The sequence below is a fragment of the Danio rerio genome, chromosome 3 (assembly GCF_052040795.2).
Source record: "Danio rerio strain M-AB ecotype USA chromosome 3, GRCz13ab, whole genome shotgun sequence".
NCBI classification, from domain to species: Eukaryota; Metazoa; Chordata; class Actinopteri; order Cypriniformes; family Danionidae; genus Danio; species Danio rerio.
Genome location: NC_141023.1, coordinates 63,210,001 through 63,228,585, shown reverse-complemented (window position 1 = coordinate 63,228,585; position 18,585 = coordinate 63,210,001). Strand labels below are relative to the sequence as shown.

General features: G+C 38.3%; 1 protein-coding gene across 3 annotated transcripts in view; it reads right to left on the bottom strand.

The window, feature by feature from the left end:
- Window positions 1-18,585, bottom strand: part of mosmoa (modulator of smoothened a) — a 65,833-nt gene continuing 47,248 nt past the window's right edge. Inside the window, exons 3-4 of one of the 3 annotated variants that reach the window (XR_015481376.1) lie at window positions 1,296-4,067; window positions 1-1,163 (exon numbers count right to left, since the gene is read on the bottom strand). Coding sequence is in view for 1 of the 3 variants with exons in the window: in XM_087245325.1 (XP_087101451.1) it covers window positions 3,883-4,067 (185 nt within the window). In the remaining 2 variants the exon portion in view is untranslated. Of the gene's footprint in view, window positions 4,068-18,585 lie in introns of all 3 variants that reach the window. The other 2 variants (XR_015481375.1, XM_087245325.1) reach the window with 2 other exon arrangements.

Genomic DNA, 18,585 nt, shown 5'->3' with positions numbered 1-18,585 from the left:
TTCTTTTATGCCTTTTATTGTATACAGTGAGATACTGAAACAAAGAGTAGCAGAGAAAACTTGCCGGTACATGAATCCGTTAACAGTAACTGTGCACAAGGACTGCTAACATCCTTTCATAGATAATACTGTTACTCATACGTTTTCCTTCCCTTTTAAAAATCATAAATAACAGCGTTCCATATGCACCTATTAGTCCATTTTATGATGGGTTTCCAAAGCAGGAGCAGTCTTAAACACGGATACGATGTCGTCCACCATTTTTTTCCCTCACAGTTTGCTTTACTTTAAGTCCCAGTTACGCCAAAACCAATTGGATTGATTGCAAATAGGAGATTTTCATATAAACATTTGATCAACTCAAGAGTGTTTATCTTTATTTGCGAGAATTATCTAAAATTTGAATAGATATATTTGATCTGCTTGCCAACTCTATAGCCAATATGAATGTTTTCATGAAAAGTGCGGCATTTCAAAGCATTAACAAGTCAATTTAGTGAAGAACGCAAAGGTGACGGTGAGCATGACCTTTCATTAACGGAATTAACAAACACAAGAAACAAGAGGAGATCTTATGAAGAAATCAACAACTTGTGGGCAAAACGTAACCTTCACATCAGACATCCATCATAAATAATTCTGATTTCAATTCACTAGAACGCTTGCTTTCCCAAAAAAAAAAAAAAAAAAGAGAGGAACGAAAATTGGGTTGAAAACTCGGAAGAATGCGATGTCATCCACTATTTTTTTCTCACAGTTTACTTTACTTGAAGACCCAGTTTTGCAAAACCCAATCAGACCTATCGCAAGTGGGAGATTTTCATATAAACATTTGATCAACCCAAGAGTGTTTATCTTTATTTGCGAGAATTAAAATGTTAATAATTATATTTGATCTGCTTGCTATCTCTATGGCAAATATGAATGTTTTTATGAAAAGTGCGGCATTTCAAAGCATTAACAAGGTCAATTTAGTGAAGAACGCAAAGGCGTCTGTTAGCATGACCTTTCTTTAACGGTATAAACAAACGAAAATTAAACACGCACACAAAACAAGAGGAGATCATATGAAGAAATCAACAACTTGTGGGCGAAACGTAACCTTCACATCAGACATCCATCATAAGTAATTCTGATTTCAATCCACTGGAACAGAACGTTTGCTCCCCCCCCCCCCCAAAAAACCGAACAAAAATCGGGTTGAAAATTGGGCGCAGTCTTCAACACAGCAGCAATGTCGTTCACCATTTTTTTCTCATAGTTGGCTTTACTTTAAGTCCTAGTTTTGCCAAAACCAATTGGATTGATTGCAAGTAGGAGATTTTCATAAACATTCGATCAACCCAAGAGATTGTTTTGTTTTTCAAGAATTATTTAAAATTTGAACAAATAAATTTGACCTTCTTGTCATCCCTATAACGAATATGAAAAGTGCGGTATTTCTAAGCAATAACAAGGTCAATTTAGTGAAGAACGCAAAGGCGTCTGTGAGCATGACCTTTCATTAACGGAATAAACAAACGGAAATCAAAAAAACACACAAAACAAGAGGAGATCATATGAAGAAAGCAACAACTTGAGGGGGAAATGTAACCTTCACATCACACATCCATCATTAATAATTCTGATTACATTCCGCTGGAACGCTTGCTTTCCCAAACAAAACGAGGAACAAAAATTGGGTTGAAAATTGGGCGCAGTCTTTAGCACAGATGGGATGTCGTCCACCATTTTTTCCTCACAGTTTGCTTTACTTTAAGTCCCAGTTTTGACAAAACCAATTGGACCGATCGTAAGTGGGAGATTTTCATATAAACAATTTGATCAATCCAAGAGTGTTTATCTTTGTTTACAAAAATTATCTTAAATTTGAATAAGTATATTTGATCTGCTTGCCATCCCTATAGCAAATATGAATGTTTTCATGAAAAGTGCGGTTTTTCTAAGCATTAACAAGGTCAATTTAGTGAAGAACGCAAAGGCGACTATGAGCATGACCTTTCATCAACGGAATAAACAAACTGAAATCAAACACACACAAAACAAAGAGGAGATCATATGAAGAAAGCAACAACTTGAGGGCGAAATGTAACCTTCACATCACACATCCATCATTAATAATTCTGATTCAATGGAACGCTAGCTTTCCCAAACAAAAACAAGGAAAGAAAAGTTGGTGCAGTCTTTAACACGGATGCAATGTCGTCCACCACTTTTTGCTCATAGTTCGCTTCACTTTCAGTCCTAGTTTTGCCAAAACGATTGGATTGATCTCAAGTGGAAGATTTTCATATAAACATTCGATCAACCTAAGGGTGTTTACCTTTGTTTATGAGAATTATGTAAAATGTCAATTAATGTATCTGATGTGCTTGCCATCCCTATGGCGAATATGAATGTTATCAGGAAAAGTGCGGCATTTCAAAGCACTAAAAAAGTCAATTTAGTTAAGAACGCAAAGGCGATCTCTCTTTAACGGAATTAACAAACACACAGGAAACAAGAGGAAATCTTATGAAGAAAACAACTTGTGGGCAAAACGTAACCTTCACATCACACATCCATCATAAATAATTCTGATTTCAATTCACTCAAACAGAACGCTTGTTTCCCCCCCTCAAAAAAAAAATACGAGGAACGAAATGTGGGCTGATGTAACACAAACACAATCTTGAGCTCCTTTTATTCAGTGTCAGATAAATAATCCGCCATGATCGCAGCATTTCAACGAAACGTCCGTGATCACAACACAAACTTTACAGGGCGCACCTTTTCATCTTGGTTAGGGGAAATTTAGTTAAAATAATGAGGTAAGGAGGTCTATTTTTGTACATCTGTAGTGCTTCACCTACTGAAATGGCTAAACCGCACGCAGTGCTCCCTAAAACTCAACTCATGCCCTAGCATTCAAACAACAACAAAAACAAAAACAGCTTTATGGCACATTAGCAAATTAAAGTAAAGGGCTCTGCAAATTCAGAGATCAAAACAAGGAGATGATAACGTCACATCCGCCCATGACTGAACCCAAACACAGCCCATCCTCATGTGAGGGTAGGTTCATTTGGTTTGTCAAATACAGAGACGAATCCGTCAATATCTGAGCGTGTAACAGTGAGGCACAGGGTCCTGACCGGCAGTCCTGGAGCATTTGCCTTGGGTAGCAGGCCAACAACCAAAACAATGTTCCTAATACTGTTCCCTTTTTCCTTTGTAACAGTGCAGTATCTCAGCCAGCACTCGGGCTGATGGAGAGAATGAGAAGAGTCCTGTTGTGACCCTAGTGAATGAGCCGAACACCATTGCCCCCATTCTCCACCACAATCCCGTAGTTCCTCTCCAGAAAGGCAGGGGGCGCATGTGAGAAACTGCAGGCTTTTTTTCCTTTGTAACAGTGGAGTATCTCGGCCAGCACTCGGGCTGATAGAGAGAATGAGAGGAGTCCTGTTGTGACCCCAGTGAATGGGTCGAACACCATTGCCCGCATTCTCCACCACAATCCTGTAGTTCCTCTCTGTAAAGGCAGGGGGCGCATGTGAGAAACTGCGGGATGTAAAAAAACACAAACAAACAGAAGATAATGCAACAATACTCCAAGGTAAAGTAGTACTGGAAGCAGCCACTGCTGTAGACGCACTCGGTCCTTTCCAACATGCGCGTATCATCGCCTCGATCCTTAAGGTTGAAACTTAAAAAGACAGCACAGGTTTAAGAAAGCACAGGGTGGGACGCACTCTCTCGCCTGTAGTGCGTGCAGCGATCGTCTTTTCAGTTTTTGCAGTATAATGAGATATTTCCGTGTAACACCACCCCCTGTCGATGAGTGCCGTTTGCGTCCGCTTGGCTTGGATCACCCCAGCTGTCCCTGCTAGGAACGTCCTCTCAGCCAGGAAGACACACTTTCCCGGCAAACAAGAGCCCCACTATTGTGAAGAAGATGGAGAGCACGAACAGTACATAAGAGGAGCCCACCACCGTGTTGTTGGGTAATTTGTATGGCTGTCCTCCTACTTCATTGATGTAGAATCCTATGGGGAATATAAGGGCGGCCATACAGAACAGGATCACTGGAGGAGAGAAAGAAACAAGTGTCATTATCAAGGCGATAAGAGGAACACAGATACACAATTGTATTGAAAATCATTTGAGATGAGATGATTAGCAAGAAAAGAGCAGCAGTAATAACAGGGGTTATACTATTGGCCAAACAGTAGCCCCTTTTACAAAGTGATACCTATAAATGTCTAAAAAATTACCAGGTAAATTAAAGAAAGCATTGCTCACACAGGCAAGGACATTTCAAGGACCGTTCACAGATCCAATCCAAAATACCAATGAATTCTGACATCATTAACCTGAAATAAACTCTAAATGGTCGTGCTTTGATTTGTAAACATTTCAAGAGTTCACACTTAGATAATGCTCATCTATGATAGCAGGTTGCTGTCCCGGGAGAAAACCCTGAGCTCGAGATAGATGGCCCCAAGGTTCCCGCCTGGTCAATGAGCATTAGGAGGGATACGAGATCAACTGAGTGCCCCAGTTTGTACTTTGGTTATTATGGTGGTGCTGATTGATTCAATGTGAATGTGTTAAGTACTTGTGTCTGTTATTACGCTTTATTTATGTGCATGTTTTTAGACTGTTAAACTGGAGGACCCGAGGAAAACCCACACAAACACGGGGAGAACATACAAACTTCGTGCAGAGAGTGCTGACTGGCTCGATTAGAACTTGGAACTGTGACCCTCTTGCTGCGAGGCTAGCCACTGAGCCAGCATGTTGTCTGATCATGGAAAGAGGAGGAGGGAGAAGGGAAGGATGAGGGGCGGGGGGTTCCAAAAACGAAGATATTAAATGAAGTTTAGGCAGGATATTTGTAGTAGTTTTAGAATGATCTGATAGGCTAGCTAATGATTAGCGATAAGGATCAGTTATAGTCGATCATATCACATGCTCCTCTCGAAATTAGTTGGGAAACTAAAAGGGAGTCATGTGGTTAAGGGTTTCATTTTTATTTAAAATTTTGATCACTTTATTTTGATGGTCCATTTGTTGAATTTAAGTTACATTGCATCTACATGCCAACTGATTCTCATTGAATCATAAGTAGACTATTAGGTTAGGGTTAAAGTTAGGCTTAGTGTAAGTAGACATGTACTTGCAAAGTTTCTTATAGTCAGTGAAATGTCTGTTGAAGGAGCAATGTCAACAGATATTAAGCAGAGAGTCTACTAATACTCAAGTGGACCATCAAAATAGTGTGTTACCAAAGTTTTAGCGTTCATGTAGCTGCTTTTGACCAAGAGACAGACCAAATAACTATAGGGAAAAAATAAATAAATAAAAGTAATCGCCACCATCCGAAGTCAGAGGCGCTAACCTCTGTAATGCACTTCTATCTGGGCTTCCTTCTAAACTTCTCGATAAACTCCAACTGGTTCAGAACCATGCAGCTCGTGTCATCTCTAGAACTTCATCTCACGAGCATGTCACACCACTTCTTTATCAGCTACACTAGCTTCCGATAAAGCTTCAGATTGATTTTAAAATACTACTACTCGCTTTCAAAGCTCTTGCTCCACATCGATTCCAGATCTTTTAGCTCCGCGGCTTCGTGACTATGGAACTCGCTTCTCCCTGATCTAAAGAGCAGTGATAGTCTTCACACTTTTAAATCTCGTGTCAAGAGCCATCTTTTTAAGCCGGGTTTCTTTTGACTATCTTTTATCATTTTATACTCACGATGTGTTTGTAATTGCAACTCCTTACATGCATTTCAAATCTTGTTTGGCAACATTTTATAAATTGTTTTGATTTGTTCTGTTATGACTGTTGATGCTTGTTGTAAGGCGACCTTGGGTGTCCAGAAAGGCGCTATTTACAAATAAAATGAATAATTATTTTTATTAACCGCAGCTAAAAACAGTTTTGCTTACACATTAGACAACATTACAAATATTAATCATATGAAGAAACACTTTCGCATATCGAGATCTATGGTCGAGATGTACATTAGAGTGTGTGCTGCAGCTTTTGCGTTTTTAAAACGAAAGTCTACTGGTGTTGTAGGCTACTCAAATCTGACTTACAGGATCGCTTTATGTACACGCACACCATGCAACTAAATGCAGAGTGTGCAGGTAATCTCACAACAGTTAATCAATAGCATTTTATTAATATATTTTTCCACAATTGAAACTAAGCAGGAACATAGAAATGTTATCAGACTAACAGGCAGCAGCTAAATGTGTCTGGAGAATCATTCAAAGGCGTTTATTTTCATAAACAGCGCTGAATGTTCTGATTGGCTGGAGTGGATATTTCACATAAGCAGATTTCATTCATTCCAGGCAATTTTCCTTCTGCGTTCACACAGCGCAGGATTCTGGCAAATGACCAGTGATGTTACCACTGCTCATTGCCAGAACGAATTAATCGAAATTTTCACATAGGGCTGTTAATTTTTCAGTAAAGTCTGTATGTAGGAAAAGTGCTAGTAACATACACAGAATTGGACATTTAGGAAAAGCTGTTCAATAGTTTTTACCATTTTATACCAAGAGGGAGCACCCAAAAACACAGGGGGTGTTTACAGATTACACTATTAACTGTCAACATTGACCACTATATGGATTAACCAAAGGGATGAGCAAACTTGGTCCTGGAGGGTTGGTGTCCTGCAGAGTTTCGCTCCAATACTAATCAAGCACACCTGAATATGCTAATCAGTGTCTTCAAGATCACTTGAAAGCTTGATTAGGGTTGGAGCTAAACTCTGCAGGAGATCAGCCCTCCACGATGGAGTTTGCCCAGTCCCTGTATAACCCTGTACAGATTATTTCTAGTCTTATTACATTAGCAGTAGAGCTGCACGATTCTAGCTAAAATGAGAATTGCTTAATGCTTAAAATAAAGATTACGATTTTCTCACGATTCTGTATATGTAAAATAAAGTTATAGTAAAAACAAACGGTCACACTTTATAATAAGGTTCATTAGTTAATGTTACTTAATGCATTTACTAACATGAACAAACAATGAACAATACATTTACCACAGTATTTGTTTATGTTAGTAACCATTAGTTAATGAAAATCATTGTGAGTTCATGTTAACTTAGTGCATTAACTAATGTTAACAAGCATGAGTTTGGATGTTAATTATGCATTAGTAAATGTTCAATTATGATTAATAAATGCTGTACAAGTGTTGTTCATGATTAGATCATGTTAGTAAATGCATTAACTAATGAACCTTATTGTAAAGTGTTACCAAACAAACATGTTTTATTATATGTAGGTCTACTGGTTTTTATAAATAATTCTATTCTACTTATAATAATTCTGATGTTGAATTATTATGTTTGAGATATATGCTTGCAATCTGTCATATTAGACAAAATTATTCACTGGTAAAATCAGACATTTGCCATTATCAAATTATATTCAACAATATATAGGCTAGAGTTGTTATATTGACATTGTAAACATTTATTTTCATGCACAACTGTGGGTTCGCTATAAAAGAAAAAACATATCAAATGCTTGCCGTAATCATAACTCTAAAATGCGATATGATCATTTAAATGAAGTGCACACTTTCGGTTTCATTCTGACTTCTAAGTGCTTGTTCATTCTTCGCACGGCTCCCAAACGATCACTCTGTGCAACAAACTGAATATTATTTACTTACTATTACTTAATATTATTATTTAATATTAATATTATGAACTGTATTACCTGTTACTTGCAACATATGGAGGTTCTGTTCACTAAAGACGCGAGCCCTCTCTGTGATATCAGCTCACGGTCAGCACGTCATGTGTGATTTCCCGGCCACGAAAACATCATTATATGAAGACAAAAATGACATTTTTAGGTGACTTATACCTTATAAATACAGTATGTGACCCTTTCAACATCATTTGGAGGCGTCAATGTCGCTGATCAATGTGTGTGAAACTCGTGCATCCGCCTTTTCTTCTCTCCTGAACTTGAAAATATGCTTGACAGAATCGTAGAAATGCTGGATTAAGATCGTCTAGGGCAGGGGTTCCCAAACTTTTCAGCCCGCGACCCCCAAAATAACAATGCCAGTGACTCGCGACCCCCAATATCCTCTGAGGTGGTTATAAATACAGAAACCTTGCATGCAATGACGCAGACACACCAATTAAATTTGTGTCAGTGCTTTAAATGTGCCAGAAAGTATAACCTGATGCTATAAAATCAAAATGCATCTGCCTTTAATATAATGTAATTACCCCAGGGGTCGCAATCCAATAGAACTAGTAACTATAAGCTACTATAGTAACTATATAGTATATAGTAACTATAAACGACTATTTTTATTTTCAGTATAGTTATGGATAAAATATGTTAATTCTTATGGTTTAATAAAAATAAATAGATTTTTGGAAATCACCAGGCGACCCTCTTTCATTGCCCCGCGACCCCTCGGGGGGTCCCGACCCCCACATTGAGAACCACTGGTCTAGGGGGTCGAATCGAGATCGCGATCTTTTAACGATTAATTGTGCAGCTCTAATAAGCGGTCACTGATTTAACCTTTAGTAGTAAATATTAAGAGTTACAAATGTAGCCGGATTTATTAGCCCCCCCGAGTTAATAGCTCCCCTGTTTATTTTTTCCCCAATTTCTGTTTACCAGAGAGAAGATTTCTTCAACACATTCCTTAACATGATAGTTTTAATAACTCATTTCTAATAAGTAATTTATTTTATCTTTGCCATGATAGCAGTGAATAATATTTTACTAGATATTTTTCTATATCATATAATCTCAACCAATGCACACGGTCTGAGCCGAATGGACCCAGGTCCAACATGAGACCTAAAAATGTAGGACACCTAAACCCGTTTTCACTAAAACCCACAGAGACAAACATTAAGACAAAACACTATATGCTAATTAGATAAGATGTTATGAGTTTCCAGCGTCAAGCATATTCGTCTTCTCCCAATGAAGGTGAATCTGCAGCTGGATGTGTAGTGTTGAGGACAAATCTGACAACTTGGTTTACAACTGAACAAGTTAATCCTTTCCTTTAACATTACATTTATGTGTTCGGCAGATATGTAATCCCAGGATATGCTAATGCCTGGGTAAACAATACATCTTCTTGATATCAATGAGTTTTATAAACAATCCTAGATCCTCATGAGACACTGTACGGTGGTAAAGCAGCCTTCAAGCGCTCACGGAAATTCACTTAAGTGCTTTAGCACAGGATTCATGCAACACAGCAGGTTTATTCCAGAACTAATCTTATAAAAAGCCAAAATATATTTTTGGTATGAACAGAATAAAGCCGCAGCATCCCTTTTGTTGACAACCATATAAAAATTCAGCACACAAGATAATCAGCTTGCCTTGATCCTGGATTTTCAGTTAAATGGATGCTAATATAACAGAATATACACCTCAAATGGTTATTCAAACATGTAAGCATGCTCTACTTTAACAAATACACATTCACGGCCACCAACTCCAGTAGTAAGACCCGAGAGACCTTGAGTTAACATTATTTGCATTTTTCAGAGTCAGAGTTATCGACTGGACAAAGCAGTGCGTGACCGCTTTACATAAATATCTCTAGCGTATTCATATTTTGCAGATAAGCATCATACTGAATGGATTTTTGAGCTGGTGTATAACAGCACAACTGGAGCAGTGTCTTCCTCACTGCATCCTCCACCACTATTTGACATTTGATACCCTTAAATGATTGTTTATATTCTGAGGCTGTCCACAGAACTTGAATATGAGGCATGTGATTGGCTGTTGGTTGCTAAGAAACTAGCCATAAGCGTTAAAATATAGCAAACACTGCACATCTGTCTTTATATATACTTGAACTATAAGATTTAAAGAGGATCTATTTTGCCTGTTTACAAATAGTAAAATAAGTCTTTGATGTCCCTAGAGTGTGTGTGTGTGTCGTTTCAGCTCAAAATACCACACAAATAAAGTTTTATAACTCTGAATTTGCCCCTTTTAGGCTTTGATCTTAATTGTGCTGTTTTGGTGACTGTCGCTTTAAATTCAAATGAGATTGTACTCTTTTCGAAAGAAGGCGGAGCTATAAGTGCCTGTGTGTCAGCATAGCAGCAGATTCAAAACAGGACTAACGTTATCATTTGTGCATCTCAAAACTCCCCATTTATAATCCTCTTAGTCGCTGACAATCTTCTGATTGTATGTTGTGAAAACTAATAGTGGATGGCTGCTTCTCACTCAGGGCTGTCTATGCTAATTTTCTCCTCTCATGACATGTACAACGGGAACAGGTAAATCAAATGGTTTCTGGTTCTATAAAGTGGGTTTATAAAAAATACAATCAATAATATTTTACCATAAGAAGCTGGTTACAGTGCATCCAGAAAGTATTCATAGCGTTTCACTTTTTCCACATTTGTTGTTGTTACAGCCTTATTCCAGAATGGATTAAATTAATTTATTTCATCAACATCCTAAACACAATACCCCATAATGACAATGTGAAAAAAGAGTTTTTGAAATTGTTGCAAATTTATTCAAAATAAAATACCTGAAAATCACATGTGCATCAGTGTTCACAGCCTTTGCTCAATGCTTTGTTGATGCACCTTTGGAAGCGATTACAGCCTCAAGTCTTTTTGAATATGATGCCACAAGGTTGGCACACTGGTTTTTGAGAATTTTTGCCCATTCCTCTGTTCAGTACCTCTCAAGCTCTATCAGGTTGGATGAGAAGGGACAATGTACAGCCATTTTCAGATCTCTCCAGAGATGTTCAATAGAATTTAGGTCTGGGCTCTAGCTGGGCCACTCAAGAACATTCACTGAGTTGTTGTGAAGCCACTCCACTGATATTTTGGAAGTGTGCTTTGGGTCATTGTCCTGCTGAAAGATGAACTGTTGCCCCAATCTCCGGTCAAGAGCACTCTGAAGCAGGTTTTCATTCAGGATGTCTCTGTACATTGCTGTGTTCATCTTTCCCTCTATCCTGAAACATAAAACATCCCCACAGCATGATGCTGCCACCACCATGCTTCACTGTAGGGATGCTATTAACCTGGTGATGAGCGGTGCCTGCTTTTCCCCAAATGTAATGCCAGGTATTCACTCCAAAGAGTTCAATTTGAGTCTCATCAGAGCAGAGATTTAGTTTCTTATGGTCTGAGAGTCCTTCAGATGCCTTTTGGCAAATTCCAGGTGGGGAGTGTCTTCCGTCTGGCCACTCTACAATACAGGCCTGATTGGTGGATTGCTGCACAGATGGTTGTCCTTCTGTAAGGTTTTCCTCTCTCCACAGAAAAACGCTGGAGCCCAGACAGAATGACCATCGGGTTATTGATCACCTCTCTGACTAAGGCCATTCTCCACCGATCACTCAGCTTAGATGGCCGGCCAGCTCTAGGAAGAGTCCTGGTGGTTCCAAAAATCTTCCACTTATGGATGATGGAGACCACTGTGCTCATTGGAACTTTCAGAGCAGTAGACATTCAGCCGGTTAAATTTATTTTGTATGGTGAAAGCAAAATTCTCCCACAAGAGTGATTATAGCGCCTCCCGATGGTAAATGCGGTAATGCTCATGGCAGCTATTATTTGATAGTTTGGTCATTTATTTCACAGATTTGGCAACTGTCAAACGTCATCAGGGAAACGGTTTGAATTTCCGTTTAGTAAAAAAAAACATTAGTGTGCCATTTGGGACGACACTACATACATTTACATTTAGTCATTTAGCAGACGCTTTTATCCAAAGCGACTTACAAATGAGGACGAGGAAGCAATTTACACAACTATAAGAGCAACAATGAATAAGTGCTGTAAGCAAGTTTCAGGTATGTTAAGTGTAAGCAGCAAAACATTAGTATTTTTATTTATTTAGTTTTTTTTGTTTGTAATACAGTAAGTGGTAGAACCAGAGAGGTAATTGCAAATTAGAAAGGAAAAAAGGATGCTAAATAGTTGACTAAATAGTTGAGTATTACTCATGTATTACTTGTGTATTACATGAGTAATACATGTACTATGCTGTTGAGTGTGTAAGTGCATAAGTACATAGTGTATGAGTGTATGAGCTATAATGCCGATCCGATACGCATCTCGATACAAAGAATACGATCCGATATATTAGCGATACATTTGTGACATATTGCGACGCAACACGATACGATTCACACCCATATCACGATACGATGCGATATTTCAGCACTAACTAATTAGATCAAGTTTATGAGATGATGTGAAAGAGGATGCTGTGCCATTGAATGAGTTTGATTATTTATAAACCAAGCAAAACCAAGACTTTTTTTTTACAAACTGGCTCTTCTCTCAGAGCCAGAGTGTCAGTTTACAGTAGAGGGCCATTTTAGAACATATAGCACATATTATTTAAGTATTTTCAAGATAAACAGAATGTATAAGTGCAATATATATTAAAAAAATATGTATATATTTGCACTCTTTCAACATAAATAAATTTAGCATTGCACAACAAGAATTGTGATTTAACTTTTCAACTATGAAAACAAGTTTTACAAAGATATATTTTGCCACTGATTATTCAAAACTTAAGGTCGTGAACTAGCAGTGTTATGCTGCTTTGAAACATCACTGTCACTGTAAACAACAGGCTAATAAAAATATAACAAACCAGCAATCTTCTTGCTGTGAGGTGGTCAAACTACCCACTGTGCCACCGTGACACCCATTATTTTTATCATTATTATTATTAATATTATTATTATTATAATTAAATAAAAATTAACAGGAGGAGGTGTTTAAAACCTTCGTTCTCCGTGACATTAGGCTGAATATCTTTGCAGATGAACAATGCAATAGCATTCGTTATTAGCGTAGAGCGAGCAGAACTGTTGCGCATGGAAAAAAAAACATGCAATGCTTTTCTCACCACTTTTGGAGCTGGTTGAAGCAGTGTGAAAGCCGGGGATGCAGGAACACTGGAAGATGCTTTCACAACAACACCGTGGCGCCGCTTCAAGTTAGATTTCAGATTAGTCGTACTGCCCGCGTATTTTACAGATCCGCGGCACATTTTGCAAATTGCATCTGTCCTGTCATGTCGTCCATCCTTAAATCCATAATGTTGCTTGCCATACTTTAGATTTAAAACTCAGTGGGGAATAAAATGTTTGTTTTGCTTCTCGCGCTTTCTGAGGGCGCTCCACTAGCTTCATCCGCACACCTGATACACTGAGTTGTAGTGTGTGCACATCCGCAAATCCGTTGCTAAGGCTTACTTTATGTAGGTCGATTAAATTATGCGCCAAAAACAGGTTGACAACACTTTTTAATAAATAAAAAATACATTCTATATTAAAAATATAAGCTGTATCTCGGAAAAATCGACGCATCTCGCAAAAACCGATGCATCTCGATTTGCTTCCAAAATTTCATTCATCCTCTGCTGCTCAACCGATGCACTCGCATCGTGCACGCGCATGACCGCGTATCGATACATATCGGTTAATCTTCCCATCCCTAGTATGAGTGCATAGTGTGCCATTTGAGAAGCAGCTGCTGTCTCGGAGGTCTACAGACAATTCCTTTGGCTTGGTTTGTGCTTTGACATGCACCGTCAACCCTGGGACCTTATATAGACAGGTGTACGCCTTTTCAAATCATGTCCAATCAGCTGAATTTACCACAGGTGACTCCAATTAAGCTGCTGAAACATCTCTGGAATGATCAGTGGAAACAGAATGTACCTGAGCTCAATTTAGAGCTTCACAGCAAAGGCTCTAAATACTGATGCGCATGTGATTCTTCATTTTTTATTTATTTTTTTTTAAATAAATTTGCAACAATCTCAAAAACTCTTTTTTCACATAGTCATTATGGGGTATTGTGTTAAGAATTTTGAGGAAATAAATGAATTTAATTCATTTTGGAATAAGGCTGTAACAAAAACAAATGTGGAAAAAGTGAAGCGCTATCAATACTTTCCACAGTTTTAAGTTACAGCACTTAATTTACATTTGTAACATGATAAACACTGAAATTACTGATATAATCGAGCTTCATGGAAATCAGCCATCACCACTAATCATAAGCGCAGATCAAAGGGCTCTGTTGACAACAGCAAACACAGCAAAAGTCCACAGTGAACGATGAGCTTCTCAAACCTTCTGGCCTGTTTGAAGTGACCTGCACAGACTGACCAGAGCGCTGACACTCTGAAAGGCTTTTAGCCAGATAAAAACAGACAGCACTAATAGAAGCCTGAGTGCAGCCTCTGCTCAATCTTAGTGGCCATTAGCAGGATAATAGCATCTTTCAGCAGAAAGCAACGCTGCAATTAAACACAGCGGCCTTAAGAGAAGTGCACTGATCCGGCCGTGTCAGCATTAAACGTCTGCCTTTGCACTTTTATTGCATAAACCACTTTGGCTGGTCTGGGCTCTTAGACGCACACAAAAGAGCGGGTTAAAGAGATGAATGGGGCCAAGGCAGTGGACGAAAGGTTCCGGCCTCAGAGGAGTGTAAAAAAACAACAGCACGTCCTGCGGCGGTAAATGCCAGCTTATCACGCTGTTAAAAAAAAGAATAAGACGCTACATGAAAAGAGGAGAGGTGCTGTTTAGAGCACAATGAAGAAAAAATATATATAATAGTTGAATGGATGGAGCGAAAATAGAAACGGGTTGGAGCCGTGACACCAGAAGCACTCACGCTGCACGCAGAGCTGACCTAGTCTATTTCTGTCGGGCGCATTGATGGACACACAAATGCGTTTGGAAAGCTGTAATTTGGCCGTCTGCTTAATGATTCGTCACACGTGTATTTATAGTGTTCATTTGGAGTGATGTGATATGTGTTCTGGTAGACATTTCAGTCATTTATGAACTAATCTGTGAAAGATGAAGATTGGAAATTATGATTATGACCACATCATTTATGCCCCGAGGTAAACTGATATGAAGACTGTCATTAAACTATTTATTTACAAGTAAACACACACATAGAGATCACACATATACAGTATATACTAGGGATGTAACGGTATCAGAATTTCACGGTACGATAATACCTCGGTATGAATGGCACGGTACGAGATTTATTGAATAACTTACAGGAAAAACAAAACTAATGAAAAGACTCGAAAAAAGTGCCAAAAGTGTTTATTTACCTTAGCACTAAACATATCAATGACATACAAATAGCCATCTATCTGTAAGTTTCGAAACAGGAACTTCAATTTTTCAATTTAATAACAAAAAACTATTAAACCATATAAAACAAATAAAGTTCCAATTTAGTATTGTTGAAAACTCATCACATTCAACATTTAATCACTCACTCACTTAGATAGAGATGGGTTTTTTAAGGAAAATTATTATATAACTATAATTTGGTAAAAGCTGGGATCTCTGGGCATGTCCCCTGCAACTAGGGCTGGGCGATTTAGCAAAAAAAAAAATCTAGGTTTTTTATAAAGTTTGACCGATTCACAATTTCGTTTTTTTTTTTTAATAGTGTTACAAGTCTTCTCAAAACATTACAACAACATGACTGAAGTAACATTCTCTTTAAAAGTAACTTGAAAACCCATCTGGTTAAGGAACATTGTATTTTTAATGGCCATGTCATACAAAAATCGGTCAAGGTGTAAATAAATGTAAAACAAATTTACGAGTTAAATAGCGTTGCTAAAGATTTTAATAATAAATATTTGTGTAAATATTGCAGTTGCAGGAATACAGAGGCATTTTTGCAAGTTTTGCTGAGCCTAGGAAAGATTGGCTGTCAGCTCGGCTTTGGCTTTGTCTTCTGATTGAATGACAGGTTGTAAAGCTGCTGCCTTTTTCTTAAAAAGATACAGTGGAAGAAAAAGGACTGAACATGGAAACTGTAAAGCCTAATTTAACCCAATGTGTGAAGTTGTGGACATATAGTAGGAGCAAATACAAGCACCAGATGTGTCTAATATAAAATTATATATTTAATCTATTTTTCTTTTTCCCCCCTTTTAAATACTGATCATTTGATGCGCTTTACTCCACTCTCTATTATGCTGGCTGATCTGTCTGGTTTTCATATATGAAATATGAACTGCTTCATGAATCGTGGCTGGGCGGCGCCGGTGTGTGTCTAGAAACCTGTTTAGAATTCTAAAATCCATGGCGTGTTGCTGTGCGGCGCATCGCCGAGAGGTGCTTCTGGTGTGCTTCCTGCTTCATACAGAATGTGAACCCATGCGCATTGGTGCCATTATAATGTATTAAATATATATATTTTTAAAAATCGCGCTTTCTCGATTTCTTTCAAAATAAATCGTCTTAAAACGTAAATTCGAATTAATCGAAAAAAATATGAAAAATCGCACAGCCCTACCTGCAACAGAAAAAAACCCTCTTATTTGGGACTGAGGTTTCTGGGACAGAGAGATATGATTTAGCCAAGGTTGGCAGCATTGAGTAACGTTGTTCATTGTCTTTCCACCACTTGAGAGGACAAGCCATGAGTGAGATAGAGGTCTCTTTGCGGTGCAAGTCAATGTCTGCATCAATCTAACAAGTGTGCTGTGTTCTGCAGTCCCCATGAATGTTTTTAGTCGTATTCCCCAACTTATATTTCACCACAGTCTGGCAGTGCCAGCATACTGTTTTTGTCTTTGTCTGTCACCTTTTCTCCTTTTTCGTATCTTTTTAGAAAGAAACTGAAATGCTTTCACACGTCCAATTTAAAACTGCTTTAGGTTCCATCATTTCCAGCTCTTTTCCTTCCCCGCTACTAGCAACACACTCCATTTCACAATACTGGATCAAAGCAAAGCAAAGGATGATGGCCACGCCTAGGCTGATGGGAATTGTAGTTCCCGCTACCTCCCGTTCACTTCATTCGCCAAAGCAAACTTTTCTCAGAAATATAGTTTTATTGAGTCATGCGCCTACGGTAATATTGAAAAAAATTACTATTGCGGTATGACGGTATTTACAATATGGTTACATCCCTAGTATATATACTACCTGACAAAAGTCTTGTTGCCTATTTAAGTTTTAGAAACAACAAATGATAACCGGACTTCTAGTTGATCATTTGGTATCAGAAGTGGCTTATATGACAAAAGCCTCTAGATTATGATTACTTTACCTAAATAAAATGTGATCATGCCTTGCTTTTTATGAATTAATTAGGACAGTAAGGTCCGACTTTGCTTAAACAAAAGTCTTAAAAAAGAATGACTATGTTGTCTGACTCCCATGAGCTTGGATGACAGCATCCATATATCTCTGCAATGACTCAAATAACGTATTAATAAAGTCATCTGGAATGGCAAAAAAAGCGTTCCTGCAGGACTCCCAGAGTTCATCAAGATTCTTTGGATTCATCTTCAACGCCTCTTCCTCAATCTTACTCCAGACATGCTCAATAATGTTCATATCTAATGACTTGGCTGGCCAATCCTGGAGCACCTCGACCTTTTTTGCTTTCAGGAGCTTTGATGTGGAGGCTGAAGTATGAGAAGGAGCGCTATCCTACTGAAGAACTTGCCCTCTCCTGTGGTTTGTAATGTAATGGGGAGCACAAATGTCTTGATACCTCAGGCTGTTGATGTTGTCATCCACTCTGCAGATCTCTCAACGCCCCCATACTGAATAAACCCCAAACCATGATTTCTCCTTCACCAAACTTGACTGATTTCTATGAGTATCTTGGGTCCATGCAGGTTCCAGTAAGTCTTCTGCAGAATTTGTGATAATTAGGATGCAGTTCAACAGATGATTAATTAGAAAAAAAAAAAAAATCGACCTTCTGCCGCTTTTCCAAATTATCAACTAGAAAATCAAGTTATTATTTGTTGCTCTTACAACTAGGACTTAGGGTATACACGCACGCTCCCAAGCATGCATGGATGCATGCATGCATGCATGCTTGCAAGCGCGCATGCATGCTTGCAAGCGCGCACGCATGCTTGCAAGCGCACACGTGTGAATGCAAGTGCGTATGAGTGTTTCTTAGTGTTGGGTTGCGGCTGGAAGGGCATCATGGATAACAGTAATTTTGAGTTATTTTTGCGTATTACCTGGCTGACGCTTGATCTCTTTCGGAACTTGTTGTTGTTGTATTTATTTATTAATTAATTTTTTTATAAAGAGTAGCTCTGCAATTCACAAAACACTAGGCTTTTTTCACGCAGCCGCAATTTTAAAGAACCCAAGCGAGGCTACAGTGGGAATAAACCCAAAAGTATAGGACCAGCCCTGTAAACATTGCAGCAACATGTTGTGGACTACAAACATCCAGCTGCTGCAGAGATTTCAAAATGCAGAAATGGTTTAATATTTGACTAGATATTCTTCAAGACACTGCTATACAGCTTAAAGTGACATTTAAAGGCTTAACTAGGTTAATTAGGGTAACTAGGCAGGTTAGGGTAATTAGGCAAGTTATTGTATAACGATGGTTTGTTCTGTAGACCAGTGTTTCTCAACTGGTGGGTTGAGAAACAAAAAAAGTAACAAAAGTTAATTTTTTTAACTTATTTTTTATTTTACCAGACTTTTATTTTGAAATGCGCGCGTGACAACCCTACCGTTTGACATGTG